An 18687-nucleotide genomic window follows, 5' to 3' on the forward strand; every position below is an offset into this window, starting at 1 on the left:
GTTAATAAGCCTATCCCTTAGTCGTAGTACCGTTTGTTATTAATGGTTTATTCATATCAAATTATACACCGCCATATTTAACATTATGTTCTGCTGTGAACATTTCACAGCATAAATATCACTAACTTTAACTGATCCCGGCCTAATCTCCCTCGTCAAAACGGGAGAGATTGAAACATATATTTCTAAATTACACTCACAAAGCAAACTCCGCCATTTAATAATAAATTTTGCCGCCATAATTAACGCCCTCATTTAAAGTGACATGCCGGGATAAAACCGCCTGAAACCGGTTAAAACTGGTAAACACCAAATATTACAGGATATGTTTCGAAACTGTGTTTGACGAGCGAAATGTCATGTTAATATTTGGGATTAAAATGATTGATACACACGTGTTAGGTGGTTCGTGAGTAATTTCGCTCTCGACGTGTAATGTTTTTGATGTGGAGTTTAATAAGGGCTTGTTTACAATATTGTAATGAGTGATTGCTGTAATTAAAGGGTAATAGGTTATAACGGTATCAATAAGGTTGGATTAATGTTAATAAATATGAGGAGGCTTTCACACATACAGCTTAAAAAATAAAATGATAAAAATTAACGTGCATTTAATCTCTATTAATATTTAATTGCGAAAGACATTCTGCCTGTTCGTTACATTTTCACCCTTCCTTATATGGTCAAAATTTAATGGAGGATTTCCCGAAATTCCCACAGGAACAGAAGTTAAAGAGCTTTTTCGTTTTATGCGGGTTTTATATTAAACTTAATATAGGAAATTTAATTTGAGTGTCAGTCGTCGAATTGGTAAGGCGCCCGGTTAGAATGCGTGCGGCGCAGGTAAAGGTACAAGTTCGAATCCCAAAAACCAACTACTATTTTCAAGGTTATGTACATTAGTTTGAACACTAACCGATGCTCTTACGGTGAGGGAAATCATAATAAGGAAACCTGCACATTCAGGCAACTGGATGTGTAACCATGATCGATTCAATACGGGTCAGGTTCCCCTTCGCTTCGTGTAAAAACCTGACTCACCCAATCCAGGATCCATGGTCGAAGGCATACCTCGAGCACCTCTCCAGAGTGGTGAGGATGCAACCAGGACTAAAGCAAAGAGTCAGAAGATATTTTACATACATACATATGTTCACGTCTATATCCCTTGCGGGGTAGACAGAGCCAACAGTCTTGAAAGTACTGAATGGCCACGTTCAGCTATTTGGCTTAACGATAGAATTGAAATTCAAATAGTGACAGGTTGCTAGCCCATCGCCTAAAAAAGAACCCCAAGTTTGTAAGCCTATCCCTTAGTCGCCTTTTACGACATCCATGGGAAAGAGATGGAGTGGTCCTATTCTTTTTTGTATTGGTGCCGGGAACCACACGGCACTTGGAGATATTTTCTTTTTATTTATAACCAGTAAGATGAACGTTTTTTATCTTTCAACGTAGGTATTCTAGATTTATCAAATAGCAAGCTTCATTCAGACAAAAACATTTTCTCAGACAAATACCGCCTAGGAAAGCCTATTGTTACGTACGCCTGCCTGTAGATAGGCAACAAGGGACTGAATACAATACCATTATGTTTGCTACGCCTGATGTACGATATACGATGGGTATGAATCTAAATGAATTATTCTTTGAGCTCTAATATTAGTAAACAGACAGTATTAGACTAAGGGAAAGGCTAATAATCTAGACATTATTGTAGGCGATACACTCTCTGCCTACCCTTCTAGGGGGAAAAAGCGTGGTTTAAGGTGGCTAGTACTCTTGCGGGGTAGACAGAGCCGACTGACTTGAAAAGACTCAGAGGCCACGTTCAGCTGTTTGGTTTAATGATAGAATTGAGATTCAAATAGTGACAGGTTGCTAGCCCATCGCCTAAAAGAAAAATTCCAAGGTTAAAAGCCTATCCCGAAGTCGCCTTTTAAGACATCCATGCGAATGAAACGCAGTGGTCCTATTCTTTTTTTTTATTGGTGCCGGGATCCACACGGCATTGGCAAATGAAAAGATGTAGTCACTGCCTTACCCTCCGGAAAAAGACTTCATTTATCTATGTACATACATACATACATACATATAATCACGTCTATATCCCTTGCGGGGTAGACAGAGCCAACACTCTTGAAAAGACTGATAGGCCACGTTCAGCTATTTGGCTTAATGATTGAATTGAGATTCAAATACTGACAGGTTGCTAGCCCATCGTCTAAAAAGAATCTCAAGTTTGTAAGCCTATCCTTTAGTCGCCTTTTACGACATCCATGGGGAAGAGAAGGAGTGGTCCTATTGTATTTTGTACTGGTGCCGCGAACCACACGGCACTTATAGGCAAAATAACTAACTAACTAACTAAACTAACATTAAAACGATTAGGAAATAGCAACAATTGGATCAAACTGAGCAGAGATTCGAGCGAGATAATTTTATCTGGGCAAGAGTGCACCGCGTTAGTGCCGACGTGCTTAGTAGTTGTGGAGCGTTTAGACAGGACAGTAACTTATTTATTTACTTAAAACTTAATTGCACAATAAAAAAATTACAAAAGGCGACCTTAATGCCGTTTGGCATTCTGTATCAGTCTACCAGATGACCAAACAGAAAAACTTTAAGTTGGTGATGCGATAAATTGCACATGGATACTGCAAAATACATAGGTACATCACAAAAAAAATGCATAAATATATACAAGATACATAAAATACATACACACACATACATAAAATATGAAATTAGGATGACCCATTATTGATTCACTGAAGGAAAAACCCATTCACAGCATAACTTGCACAATACTAATGTATATAAGTTGATGAACAGCTACTTGAAAACAAGGGTTGACATAACTGGGAGAAATTTAACTCTTTATCTTCTTATGTAAATGTTAAACTGTTGAATGAGGTGGCTGGAGTATGTGAATATATTTTCACTATGGATATCAGAAATTATAACAAAAGAACATTTTATTCTCAATGCACAAGAGCACAAGTTATTGTCCATCATAATAAAATATTACCTAAGACGACTCATCCCAGACAAAAACACTTGCATCTTAACGTGGTCTTGTAAGGTGGTCGATATAAAAAGCCGTGATAAGCGGGATAAGTTACTGTACTAAACAGTTCTACTAAGCAAGTAAAGTGGCAATTCAAACGCAGCACCACCTCCAGCAGTGTTGTCACGTCCACTCAACCAAGTGCTATTTATATCCTGGACCGTTTTCAATTGTTCTGGAGTGCAGAGATTGCTGACTTTAGGGGGGTTTATTATTGGGTAGTTTTATGATATAACATCAATTTTAGTGCCGTGTGGTTCCCGGCACTAATAGAAAAAAGAACAGGACCAGTCCTGTGGATGTCGTAAAAGGCGACTAAGGGATAGGCTTTCATAGTTGGGATTCCTCTTTTGGGCGAGGGGCTAGCAACCTGTCACTTTTTGAATCTCAATAACATTATGTAATCATATAGCTGAACGTGGCGTTTCAGTCTTTTCAAGACTGTTGGCTCAGTCTACCCCCAAGGGATATATACGTGATTATATGTATGTTTATATCCCTTACATCACAGCAAGAAGTCTTGGAAATACTCGAAGGCCACATTTGTTATAAGTTTATAATTCTATCCCTTAGTCGCCTTTTACAACATCTATGGAAACAATAATCCTGTTCTCTTTTCTATTCGTGCCGTGTGGTTCCCGGCAATAGATTAACATATGTATCTCATTGAAACTGTCTTTACGCAAACCACAAAATCTATTCGCGTAAATTGTCTAAATCATAAGACGGAGTTAGGTACATCAAATAAACCCGCTGAGAAACTATACCTATATTTGGCGTAAGATAATATTTGCTCAACTACTGAGGCGGCAATATGAGGGGAATTACCATCACTGACATTAGATTTATGATGAACTAGATTACGCCTTCAGTTCCGCTTGCAAAATTTGAATTCCTGAAATATTTTCATCCGTTTTCAATGACTAACAAACATACATATAATCACGTTATTATAGACAGAGCCAACAGCCTTAAAAAGACTGAGAGGCCTCATTTAACGACATCCAACGTCTTTATATATACATACATATGATCACGTCTATATCCCTTGCCGGGTAGACAGAGCCGACAGTCTTATATAGACTAAAAGGCAACGTTCAGCTGTATGGCTTAATGATCTAATTGGGATTTAAATAATAACAGCTTTTAAGCCCCTCGTTTACAAATAGAATTTTAAGTTCATTAGCCTCTCTCTTAGTAGAAAGATCATATAGTGCCGGGAACCATACGGCAAAAGGTGCTGCTTGTAAAAATAAAGTTTCATCAAAATCAGTTCAATGGTTTAGCTGCGAGTAGGTAACAACAAACAGAGATATTGTCTCTGCCTACCCCTCTCTAAAAAAGGCGTTACCTGTCCCGGCAAGAATTATTTAGTAATTTCAATTTAAAAAAATGAGGTAAGGTTGGACAACCCTTCACTATGGGGTATGAAAAATAGATGTTGTCTGGTTCTCAGACCTATATGTATGTATAATATGCTCACAAAATTTCATGAGAATCGGTCGAGCCGTTTCGGAGGATACGGGAGCGAATTGTGACACGAATAGAGAATAATAGAAATAATAGAAAGCCTTTTGTACATTTCTGTTTTTGTGCAACAAAGTTTTAAATAAATAAATAAATATATGTATATATTTAAGCGCTTGATACTTTTATAATAACCCGACCATTATATATAACACCCCTATTTAATTTGAGGGGTAAAAAGCGTCAAAGCTGATGTGTTAATTCGGTATCCGCCATAACTCCGCATCAACTAAATCCGTCGGTTTCACAAAAAATATCCGCGCGGGGCAAAACGATACTGCCTGTTATAAATCTGACTACATGAATATCGTGCCGTGTGGTTCCCGGCACCGGTAGAAAAAAAGAAAGAATGGACCAAGGACCAACAAGGACCACTCAATCTCTTTACCATGGATGTCGTTGAAGGCGACTAAGGGATAAGCTTACAAACTTGGGATTCTTTTAGGCGACGGGCTCGCAACCTGTCACTCTTATATGTATCTCAATTCTATCAGTAAGCCAAATATTTGAACGTGGCCTCAGTCTTTTTAAGACTTTTGGCTCTATCTACCCCACAAGGGATATAGACGTGACCATATTATGTATGTATGCCATACATACAGCTGAACGTGGCATTTCAGTCTTCCAGGATGTGGTCTTTCAAGCTATTTAAAAGCTACATTTGTAAAGCTGGCTGCTGGCTCTGTCCACCCCGCAAGGGATATAGACGTGTTTTTATATATGTACGAATTGTAATTGAATAAGCAATTGCTCACTACGGTATTTACTCAGATATCCTACATACATCAGGCCGAATACATGCACTTAATTATAGCTATTTCTATTGTGTTTGGCTATTACGTTGATTGGTTGGTGCTTCTATTGTTAGGCAAATGATACTACTGTCTTTACACACGTCTTTATGTTTTGTGGGGTAGACAGAGCAATCGTAAGATTGAAAGGACATGTTAGGCTAAAAGGCTTGATGATAGAAATAAAATTCAGTTTTATTAAACACTAGACGCTGCCCGAGACTTCGTTCGCGTGTAATCAATCCCGCGGGAACTCCGGGATCAAAAGTAGCCTATATGTTATTCTGGGTCGTCTGCTACTTACCAAAATTTCATCGTAATCGGTTCGGTAGTTTTTGCGTGAAACAGTAACAAACATCCGTACTGACATCCTGACATTCTCACAAACTTTCGCATTTATAATATTAGTAGGATTGCGTACTACTTACTCTCTTTACATACATGTCATGTCTTTAGTACGGGGTAGACAGAGCAGTAGACAAAAGATTTAAAGGCCATGTTTAGATTAATGGATTAATAAATACATACAAATTATGACGTCTATATCCCCTGCGGATTACAGTCACACAAAAGGCTGATAGGCCACGCTCAGCTGTTTGGCTTAATGATAGAATTGAGATTCAAATAGTGACAGGTTGCTAGCCCATTGCCTAAAAGAAGAATCCCAAGTTTTTAAGTCTAAGTCGCCTTTACGACATCAATGTGAAAGAGAAGTGCCGTGTGGCTCCCGGCACCAAATAGAAAAAAAGAATAGGACCACTCCATCACTCCCATGGATGTCGTAAAAGGCGACTAAGGGGTAGGCTTACAAATTTGGGGTTCTTCTTTTAGGCGATGGGCTAGCAACCAGTCACTATTAGAATCTCAATTCTATCATTAAGCCAAATAGCTGAACGTGGCCTATCAGTCTTTTCAAGACTGTTGGCTCTGTCTACCCCGCAAGGGATATAGATGTGAGCATATGTATTTATGTATGTGAAAGAGATGGAGTGGTCCTATTATATAACGACTAGTATTGTATAATATAAAAATAAGTCTTGTTAGAATACTTTAGTCAATTGGCTCTAAAATTTTTCCAAAATCGAAAAGCTCGCGTGACCGCGTTGAAGGGTTAAGGATAGTTTCATGCAGAATGATGTCAATCCCAAACTAAGGCTGCTAAAAAAGCTGAAATGATGAAAATGAAAGTGTTTGTTTTCTCCGAATTAAAACCTAAAAATTAACTTATACATGGAAGTTTTAAGCAAGATATATATAAGTACATAAGGTATGCGATAAATTACTTTATGAATCGAGAGAAGCCGCGGTAAAAGATAGTGTATAGATTTTTGGATGATAGGTTGTAGTCCCTACCTACGTTTTGGGAAAAGAGATGTAATGTGTATTTGTCGTTCTTAGCATATAGACATGCCTTAAGAGATTTTGTATACCTACTCATTTTCATGCGAAAGCTTCATTTTATAACTACTAATAATTTGTGATAAACTAATCTGTTGTAGATGGGTCCACAAAGAGTGCCAAAGGTGACGTTCTCAATAAGTATATATTGAAATTGAGATATATTGCATAACCCCATCTTAACCCGTATACCAATAACACGAGACCCGACTAGACGACCCGAACAGCGCAATATCCGTCGACGTTCTTACATGGCGCGCGCCATAAATATTACATTGACAGAACGCAATCTACTCGAACATTATGCGGATAACAGTTATAGGTTCTGATCGAAAATGAACGACAATTTACGTACGAAATGGGTTTAGTTCAGTAAATTGCTGTTTGAAAATAACACTTTATGTGTTTACAGCTTTATTTGGGGCTTTGGGGAATTTTTCCAAAAAAAGTGTTCTTGTGCCATTTTTCCTGGATTTTTACAGTTAATAATTATTTTTTCTCTCTCTTGTTAGTTGAAAAAAGGTAAGATAGATGCTTTACCATGTGGTTCCCGGTACCAAAACAAAAATGAATAAGACCACTCAATCTCTTCCCATGGATGTCGAAAAAGGCGACTAAGGGATAGGCTTACAAACTTGGGACACCCATATCTCCATACTCCGGGAACTTTTCATGACAAGGCGTCTATCAACCCTAGTATAGAAGCGCAAAATTTGTGTGTGAATGTGTCTAGTCTATTGCAATTCAACTGATGTTGATTTTGAATTGAATCGATTCTATATTTTATGATGTAAATTGTGTTCTTCATTTACATACATGCATATTGCATACATACATATGGTCACGTCTATATCCCTTGCGGGGTAGACAGAGCCAACAGTCTTGAAAAGACTGAATGACCACGTTCAGCTATTTGGCTTAATGATAGAATTGAGATTCAAAAAGAGACAGGTTGCTAGCCCATCGCCTAAAAAAGAATCCCCAAGTTTGTAAGCCTATCCCTTAGTCGCATTTTACGACATCCATGGGAAATAAATGGAGTGGTCCCATTCTTTTTTGTATTGGTGCCGGGAACCACACGGCATCTTCTTGTTCATTTACTATGTCTTTAAATATGCAACGTGATTTACCTGAGACACCCTGTGTTTCTTTTGTTTATCCCAGTATACAATAGGGACAAAACTGTCTGAAACTAGTAAGTGCGAACTTCTGAAAGGGTCGGGATTATCCTGGAACAGCGCTCTTACCTGCGCCCCGTTTGTTAAAACTTTTACGAAACGTTACGAAAGTTCCAGGTGTTAGGGATATATCTACAAGAACTTTTATATCGACGCGTAGGCAAAACAATGTTTTGTATTATTAAGGAACTAGCTTCCCCCCGCGACTCCGTCCGCGCGGATATCGGTCATCGCGTGGATGATTTATTTCTCAATTTTGAGTAACTGACAATGACATCTTATAAATATCTATTGAACCCAATTACGGCTAGGCCTATAATTAAGGAGATCCCTCTATTGAGCTACTGCTGTTGAGTTCGCGTTCTGTAGTAAGTAGTCCGGTCAATTTAGACCAAAAAATAAGAATGAAGCTACATTAATTCCCATCAAGCTGAAAATGAGTATAATTGTTTAAAACACAATCAAAAGCATTATTTCAAAATTCCCCATGATTCCGGTTTCTGGAAAAAAATTACCCAAGGTCAAAGGTAAAAAAATGGGTTTTTCACGATTTTCTTCAAAACGGTAAGTTTTATCGGAAAATTACCTCAGACATTGATTGTACATCATAAAGTTATCTATAAAAAGGTATCAATATTTTTTTTTCAATAAAGCTACCGTTTCTGAGATATAACGATGCAAAAAGTTGCAAGCGTCATAATATGCATAAGCACGTCTCGTTAAGGAATGTAATGGATTCGATTTTTTTTACTTTTCTTATTATTGTTATTTAATTTATAGTAGACTAGCTTATACCCGCAGAATCACTCTAAATTTAGCGCAACCTACAGCTTCACCCGCGCGAACTTAGCGCTTCCTACTCGCGTAAATTTAGCGCCACATATGAAATAATACGCGTTTTTTGAAATTTCAACTGGAACTGTAGTTTTTACCGGGATCAAAAGTAGGAACCCAATGTACTTTTCCAGACTTTTAATTATAACATAACATATAATCACGTCTATATCCCCTGCGGGGCAGTCAGAACGAACAGTCAGCAAACTGACTGACAGAAACTGAAAGGCCACGCTCAGCTTTGCCCTAATGATATAATTGAGATTCTAATAGTAACAGGTTGCTAGCCCATCGCCTAAAAGAGGAATCCCAAGTATATAAGCCTATCACTTAGTCGCTTTTTACGACATCCATGCGAAAGAGATGGAGTGATCCTATTATTTTTTATATTTGTGCCGGAAACCACACGGCAAATACATAAAAAATACGGTCGCCTCGAGAACCTCCTCCTTTTCAGAAGGCGGTTAAAAAATTAAAGAGATTTCAATTCATAAAACATCTACAAGTGATGAGATGAGTGTTACTTCAGGACAAACAAGTTAATTTTGTTTCCAAGTAATGTGTGTGTATCTTTGTGTTCGAATCGCGGCAACCGAACAAATTGAGTTTGTAAGCGTTTCTTGCAAACTGTGGTCCAAGTAACACGGTTAAAGCGATTATGTGACCTCGCAGCGATGCTGTCTCTCCTGGGACCTCCTCACCGCCCGAGGATCCTTCATAAGCGCCTCATATCCTCTCCTTTGGTCTACTTCAGCGCTCACCAACATACATACATATAATCACGTCTTTATCCCTTGCGGGGTAGACAGAGCCAACAGTCTTGTATTTTTGTAGATGGCGTTAAACCCGTCGCTTTTTTAAAGATGGTAATGGTGATGATGCTAAAAACTTGAAAAAACATGTGTAATGTTAAAACCTCCTGAGTTCACCAAAAGATATAAATAAACATCAGATAATCTGTGTGGTTCTCGGCACCAATACAAAAAAGAATAGGACCACTCCATCTCTTTCCTAATGGATGTCGTAAAAGGCGACTAAGGGATATGCTTACAAACTTGGGATTCATTTTTTAGACGATGGGCTAGCATCCTGTCACTATTTGAATCTCAATTCTATCATTAAACCAAATAGCTGTATGTGGCCTATCAGTCTTTTCAATACTGTTGGCTCTGTATACCCCGCAAGGGATATAGACGTGACCATATGTATGTATAAATAAATAAACAGACAAAAAACGCTATTCCTTCATCACTTACACCACAATACTACACGATAGCGTAGTGCTTTGAACCGAAGTGCTGTTCTTATCCTGTCGATTGTGTCGTGACCACTTTCCGCTTAAACTTACAGTGTGAACAAACATACATACCAACTTCTATTTTATTTAAGTTTTTCAAATAAATGTTCAACAATTCTATCTATCACTAAACCATACAGCTGAACGTGGCCTTTTATTTTCGAGATTATTGGCTCTGTCTACCCCGCAAGGGATATAGACGTGACTATATGTATGTGTTTTCAATAAAAAAAATTGCTTGTTAACCAGCTCATTTGTTATTGAGATTTATATATACAGATAAATCACGACTTTATCTCTTACGGGGTAGACAGAGCTGGATGTTCGCGAGGTCTTAGTTCGCGGCGAATGAAAAGTAATATTTTCTTTTACCGTCAGAGCATCGGTTGGCATTCAAACTAATGTTTGTAATCAAAACTGGTACATGGAAGCGATGAATATTATTTATTTATTTACAATTGAAACTTTATTGCACAAAAAAAATGTACAAAAGGCGGACTTAATGCCTTTTGGCATTCTCTACCAGTCAACGATAAAGCGCACATACATACATACTGCAAAATACATACATTACGAACAAAATACATAAAAACATACAAGATACATAAAATATCAACATATATATTTTGAAAATCGTTCACCTAAACCACTTCAACATACATATGGTCACGTCTATATCACTTGCGGGGTAGACAGAGCCAACAGTCTTAAAAAGACTGAATGGCCACGTTCAGCTATTTGGTTTAATGATAGAATTGAGATTCAAATAGTGACAAGTTGCTAGCCCGTCGCCTAAAAAACAATCCCAAGTTTGTAAGCCTATCCCTTAGTCGCCCTTTACTCCATCCATGGTAAAGAGATGCAGTGTTCCTATTCTTTTTTTGGTATTGGTACCGGGAACCACACGGCACACTCCAACCACCTACATATTTGGACACTACCGTCAAATTTAAAACGAAAATTCTCAAGATTTCCGACAGAGTGCGCTCCAATCAGCCGTCTCATGTAATAACTCAATATTTATTCAATGAATTCCCTCTTCGCAATCAGAGCTGAATGGATTTGCATCTGGTTCGATTTTATTTTTTGCTTTTGTAAACACGAGTAGACTATTTATAGAAATGTTTTGATTTTTATTTTAAACTTAAAAAGGCTTATTTAAATTGTTAATACGAAACGACAGTAATTTTTGATATATACTCTTATAGCTATATAATGGGTACATTTAGTATTTTTGATTGAAATGGATAGAATGAATAAAAGAAAGCAAAAATATTTTTTTCGATTTTTTTGTCTGTCTGTATGTATGATGACGCTTATCTCAGAAAGTACTGAACCGATTGAAACTGAACTGAAAACTTTCACCAGCTGCTTTGTTTTAACTCTGAAAAACATTTATAGTGTGTTTCATCAAAATTGGTCCCCTAAAACAAGTTATCGTCATTTGAATGAACTCAAGGCATGAATTTGCCTGCAAATAAGTTTACGCGAAACAATTCGAAATTTACGCGGAAGAAGTCGCAGGTAATAGCTAGTAAGATAATATATCTGTTCTTATCAGTCTCAAAACTTTTATAATAATTCCGTACTTCATCACTTGTGTATTGGAATCTGTATTTCATATTATTACACACATACATATATATAATCACGTTTATCTCTTGCAGGGTAGACAGAGTCAACTAACTTAAAAAGACTGGAGGCCACGTTCAGCTGTATGGCTTAATGATGGAATTGAGATCCAAATAGTGACAGGTTGCTAGCTCATCGCCTACAAAGAGAATTCAAAAGTTATGAACCGTACCCTTAGTCGCCTTTACGTCATCCATGGAAAACAAATGGGGTGGACTTATTCTTAATTGCCAGGAACCGTTCACTCCTTTTTTTGACTATATAAAAATAAATTGTTCATTTCTTTACAACCTGACCCACACCACTTAGGTTTAAACCCGTTAAATAATCGTGTCCCATTTAAATAGAAAACTGAATATTATGCAAACAAGCCGCCGCCGGCTGAATTGATATTAAGTGTCAACGGTGTCGTGTTTCTACTTGAAATTCTATGACAGAGAAGTTATAACTATATACGAGTATGTGCCGTGTGGTTCCCGGCACCAATAGAAAAAAAGAATAAGACCACTCTATCTCTTTCCCATGGATGTATGAGGCTACTAAGGGATAGGATTATGAACGTGTGAGTATTCTTTTAAGCGACCGACGGGCTAGCAACCTGTCACTATTATGAATCTCAATTATATCATTAAGCTGTGTGGTGCCGTGTGGTTCCCGGCGCCAATAAAAAAAGAATAGGACCTCTCCATCTCGTTCCCATGGATGTCGTAAAAGGCGACTAAGGGATAGGCTTATAAATATAAAATAAATAAATATATACGGGACAAATTACACAGATTGAGTTAGCCTCGAAGTAAGTTCGAAACTTGTGTTACGAGATACTAACTCAACGATACTATATTTTATAATAAATACGTATAAACATCCAAGACCCAGGCCAATCAGTGAAAGTTCGTTTCTCATCATACCCTGGCCGGGATTCGAACCCGGGACCTCCGGTGACACAGACAAGCGTATTACCGCTGCGAAACAGAAGGCGTCAAATTGAAACAGTTAAATACCTTCCAATCGATAAACCACTTAAAATATTCAAATACTTAGTTAAAAATACAACGAAACGTTTTCAACTTCACAAACGAATCGAGAAATAAAAAAGAAATTCACCCACAAAAAAGGGGAAAAGCGCTAAAAGGTCGACTGACTTATCCGGTTTTATCCAGTTTGAACCGGTTCGGACCAGAATCGGCCTAATTTCCATTTAAACGGCCACTATTTACGCGCTAATTTTGGGCCAATACGCAAACATTTGTTGTGTAAATAGAAACATTGGGACCAATTTGCATACTAAACAAATTAGTTGGTTTGTTAGTGATTTGGTTTATTTTTGACCGACTTCAATAAAAGAAGAGCTAGGCTGTGTAGAGATCAAGGCTTCTATTATTCCTGGGGAACCGCGGGTCAGACGATGTTGAGTCAGAGGTTTGTATTTATGCTCAAATCCGTGAAATTTTCGTAATCGCGATTTAGATTCTTCGCTGCTATTGGCTGGGCGCGTCATTTTCTCCGCTATCATTGACAGTTGTGTGACATTTGTGATGACGCCACAGGTTGATTCATGATCTGCGGACGCTTTTTAAATCAGTTTAAAAAAATATATTTAACCCTTAACCACCTACCATACGTCTCAAAGTATAATTAGTAAAGTCTGTTGATATTATTATTGTTAATATTTTTGCGCCGGAGTGTTGTATCGGGGACTAAAGCCTTTTATTTTATTTATTTTGTTTTTTTTATTATTGACCAGTCACGAGTATATTATTTTTTCAGACATATCAAGTCTGTTGGCTCTGTCTATGCCGCAAGACGTGACCATATGTATGTATATACATATACATGTGACCGTAATTATGTATGTACGAGCAAATCCTAATTGCTTAAAAGTTTAAGCGGTAAAAAGTACAGACAGACATATACATTCTTAATTTTATGGATGGATTTCAGCGGCCATTACGGCGAAGGCTTATCTTCCACAACTTCCCATGGGTTGAAAATAATTACAGCAATTTGGGGGAAGACCCGTCATTACAGTTCATCCTAATTTGGCGTTAATTTCATTTCATTAGTGGGTTCTTTACATAATTTTCAATTTGTCATTTTGAAAGTTGAAAGTTGGTATATTACCTGTTTTATTTTTATGTCTATATAATAGAGATTTATGTATTGGTTATACTTTAATTCAGTAATTTTGTTTACAGAGAAAAATACCTAATTTTACCTTTCGTGTTTCATTTTACATACATACACATTCATCACGTCTTTATCCCTTTATGCAAATAGTGACAGGTTGCTAGCCCATCGCCTAAAAGAAGAATCCCGTTTATAAGCGTACCCCTTAGTCGCTTTTTACGACATCCATGGGAGAGAGATGGAGTGGTCCTATTCTTTTTTCTATAAGTGACGGGAACCACACGGCATTCCGGCTTTGAACATTCGTTCCATTATATGGTTAAAGACCTTGCAAGTACCAAAAGAACGTGGCCATTCAGTCTTATCAAGACTGTTGGCTCTGTCTACCCCGCAAGGGATATATACGTGACCATATGTATGTATGTACGTATGAGTACCAAAACTTCAAACGATTAAATTAAACTTGTTGTTATATATACTCTGTACATTTGTATTGGCAACACTGTCTGTTTTACCCGAGGTACAAGACAGTTATAAATAAATAATAATAATAAATAAATATATACGGGACAAATTACACTGATTGAGTTAGCCTCGAAGTAAGTTCGAAACTTGTGTTACGAGATACTAACTCAACGATACTATATTTTATAATAAATACTTATATAGATAAATATCCAAGACCCAGGCCAATCAGAAAAAGTTCTTTTCTCATCATGCCCTGGCCAGGATTCGAACCCGGGACCTCCGGTGTCACAGACAAGCGTACTACCGCTGAGCCACAGAGGCCGTCCGTTAGTTAATAAACCAGTCTAATGGCGGATGGCCTGTAATAAATTAGTTATTGTAAATTTTTCTTTATTAAATGAGAACTAAAATAATAGTGTATTCCATTACACATAATATTCCATTATAACAAAACTCACCGTTAAAACTGCCACCAATAACACGAACAGCATCCGCTTGGCCATCATGTCAGATGAGTTCTCCGACCATGCTAATGAATCAAGTCATTATCTGTAACAAGAGAAAATTCATTTTAAGTCGAGCATATATCATCTAAAAATATATAAAAGAGGACTTAGCAATTGGAATTTGGCATGTAGGTTCCTCAATTGGTCGCATATTTACATACGTGTGGTTCCCGGCACCAATACAGAAAAGAATAGGACCACTCCATCATGCTGTAAATAGCGACTAAGGGATAGGCTTACAAACGTGGGATTCGTTTTTAGGCGATGGGCAAGGAACCTGTCACTATTTGAATCTCAATTCTATCATTAAGCCAACTAGCTGAACGTGGCCTATCAGTTTCTTTTCAAGACTGTTGGCTTTGTCTACCCCGCAAGGGATATAGACGTGACCATATGTATGTATGTACCAAGTCTATATCCCTTAACGGCTAGACACAGTCAAAAGTCTTGAAAAGACTGGATGGCCACGCTCAGCTGTATGGCTTTATAATGTAATTGAGATTGAAACAGTGACAGGTTGCTAGCCCATCGCCGATGAGGAGAATCCCAAGTTAGTTTGTTAGCGTATCCCTTAGTCGCCTTTTAAGACATCCATGGGAAAGAGATGGTGTGGTCCGATTCTATAGTGCCGGGAACCACAATTCACCACCATTAACACTAATCGGTCGCTTTTGCGCTAAATTCACCACTTTTGTAGGTGGCGCTAAATTCGTTGTTTTATTTTTATTGCACTTCGATGCATTTCGATGTTGCTGGCGCTATATTCGCGCGTGCAAAGCTGCCTTTTAAATCTAGTTTCATACAAAAATTGAAAACAAAACTACTGAAATATTCATACACACTATATCTGTCAACGTATCAAGTTATTCAGGTCAATACGTACGCTGAAACAATAAAAGTTTGTCGTGAAATCCTATTTGACAAAACGCGACGATAAAATATTAACCCATTGGCCTACTTTGCGATTTTCAGACTGTTGGCATATCGTATCAATTATAGCTTTTGCAATAGAATAGATTTATTTTCAAAATTGGACACAAGGTATTCACTTATTGACGTCACATCACTTAAATCTAATTATAACTACTACCGCTTCCAAAGCAAGAAGCGGCGGAACAAACTACACTGCAGCTTTTCACCGGACGTCAATTTACAAATATACATACATACATATAATCAAGTCTATATCCGTTGCGGGGTAAACAGAGCCAACAGTCTTGAAAAGACTGATAGGCCACGTTCAGCTAAACAGCTGATTTATGATGCTTTATGATGGAATTGAGATTCAAATAGTGACAGGTTGTTAGCCCATCGCCTAAAAGAAAAATCCCAAGTTTATAAGCCTATCCCTTAGTCGACTTTTACGACATCCATGCGAATGAGATGGGGTGGTCCTATTCTTTTTTTATTGGTGCCGGGAACCATACTGATCATCTGATGTTTATCTATATCTTTTGGTGAACTCACGAGGTTATAATATTACACATGTTTTTTGCTAGTTTGAAAATATAAATAAAGACTGTAGACAAAAATGACAGGAATTTCATTAGATCCAGTCCAGTTCAATATCGAACCCTGGGTATTGTTCAGAAATCAAAACGGCAATTTCACACACACCCATATTTCTGCCGGCGTCCCGTTACGTGACTCCAATACGTGTTAGATGGTCACGACTTATGAGCTGTTAGCGGGGAGGATTATTTTTTGGAGTTATTATAGTAAGGACGTCCTGGTAAAGGGTCAGGTCAAAAGTACCCGAAACCGCCGAGCTTGCATGAAGAGAGTTATGAATGTGGATGAAGTGAAGGAAATATGCAGAGATCGTGGCAAGTGGAAAGAGGTAGTCTCTGCCTACCCCTCCGGGAAAGAGGCGTGATTTTATGTATGTATGTATTATAGTACATAGACACATACGTCAAGGTTTAGTCGCTAACGGATATAATTGGATCACCCCATCTCGTCCCATGGATGTCGTAAAAGGTGACTAAAGGATAGGCTTATAAACTTGGGATTTTTGTTTTAGGCGACATATAAGCTGGCAGTATTTGAATCTAAATTCTATCATTAAGCCAAACAGCTGTTAGTGGCCTCTCAGCCTTTTCAAGACTTTTAGCTCTGTCTACACCGATTTTTCACCGGTTCGATTCTTGGCCAGGGCATGACGGGTTTCGAAACTAAATTATACATACATATATACATATGATCACGTCTATACGCCTTGCGTGGGAGGCAGAGCCAACAGTCTTGAAAAAACTGATATGCCACGTTCAGCTGTTTTGCTTAACGATAGAATTGAGATTCAAATAGTGACAGTTTGCTAGTCCATCGCCTAAAAGAAGAAGTTTATAAGCCTATCCCTTAGTCGCCTTTTACGACATCCATGGGAACGAGATGGAGTGGTCGTATTCTTTTTTTTTATTGGTGCCGGGAGCCACACGGCACTATAATTATAAAAGCTTTTAAAAATTTTAACTTTCAACCATCAGCATATTTAATTACCTTTAGTTGCCTCAATTTTGTATGCGTTCCTCTTAATGTCTGGTTGGCTAGAAGAGATCCCACTTAAGGATAGCCTTTGTACTGTACTACTGTTTTATATTTGTAATATATTCCTTTAGTGAAAAATAAAGCATTAACGGGCCTTCTTACCTTCGATAAAAAAAAAATATTGACAGAAATCCCACTGGCATTTACCATAACACAGTGAACCGAATCGTTTATAACTTGGACCATACTGTTCGCCATAGCGCAAAACAATTGGCATCCACCAGGCATACTTTTTGATTTGCTGTACAAACAGACAAACATACGGATTTGCGATGTAGTGTTATTGTTTAGCTCTCTATTTTAGATTCGATATATACTATACTAGAGGCCGACCGCGACTTCGTCCGCATGGAAACCCTATCAATCCCGCGGGAACTCCGGGATAAAAAGTAGCCTATATGTTATTCTGGGTCTTCAGCTACCTACATACCAAATTTCATCGTAATCGGTTCAGTATTATTTGGGTGAAAGAGTAACAAACATCCATACTAACATACTCACAAACTTTCGCATTTATATTCTATGCCATGTGGTTCCAGGCACAAATATGTAAAAAGAATAGGATCACTCCATGTCTTTCCCATAGTTGTCGTAAAAGGCGACTAAGATAGGCCTATCAACTTGGAATTATTCATTTAGGCGATGGGCTAGCAACATTTCACTATTTAAATTTTTATTCCACCTTTGAGTCGTCATGCATCTGAGCCTTTCAGTCTATATGAGACTGTTGGCTCTGTCTACCCGGTAAGGGCAAAAGACGTGATTATATACATATGTATGTGTACTATGTGGCCTTCCACCGAGGTCACACGAGGTAAAAATACCTATTCTCTATCGAAATTCGGCACTTGTTTGAAATAAACCAGCCATCAATATAGCTCAGCGTGATCCGGGCTGTCACGCGATCAACTCACGATCATGTGAATCTAGGAATTAGAAATTCTAGAATAACCCACGTTCATCTTCTATCAAGATATCGGAGCGTCGTTGGACGAATCGGTAACGTACATACATATAGTCACGTCTATATCCCTTGCGGGGCCAACAGTCCCAAAAAGACTGATATACCACGTTCAGCATTTTGGCTTGATAAAATAAAAATCGGTAACGTGGCCGGTTAAAACGCGTAATGCGCAGAAAGGCACAGGTTCAAGTCCCACTTCGGCCGTGTACCAATGACTGTTGTCGAAGTTATGTATGTACATTAGTTTGAATACTAACCGATGTTCTTACGGTGAGGGAAAACATCGTGAGGAAACCCGCACATTCAGGCTACTGAATGTGTAACCATGGATCCAATACGGGTTAGGTT

General features: G+C 38.0%; 1 protein-coding gene across 1 annotated transcript in view; it reads right to left on the reverse strand.

The window, feature by feature from the left end:
* LOC106131721 (protein madd-4) overlaps window positions 1–18687 on the reverse strand; it is a 319633-nt gene that overhangs the window by 95709 nt on the left and 205237 nt on the right. Inside the window, exon 2 of the mRNA XM_060951743.1 lies at window positions 14781–14871. Coding sequence (XP_060807726.1) covers window positions 14781–14828 — 48 coding nt within the window. The 5' untranslated portion in view covers window positions 14829–14871. The remainder of the gene's footprint in view (window positions 1–14780; window positions 14872–18687) is intronic.

The sequence above is a fragment of the Amyelois transitella genome, chromosome 26 (assembly GCF_032362555.1).
Source record: "Amyelois transitella isolate CPQ chromosome 26, ilAmyTran1.1, whole genome shotgun sequence".
In the NCBI taxonomy this organism is placed as follows: Eukaryota; Metazoa; Arthropoda; class Insecta; order Lepidoptera; family Pyralidae; genus Amyelois; species Amyelois transitella.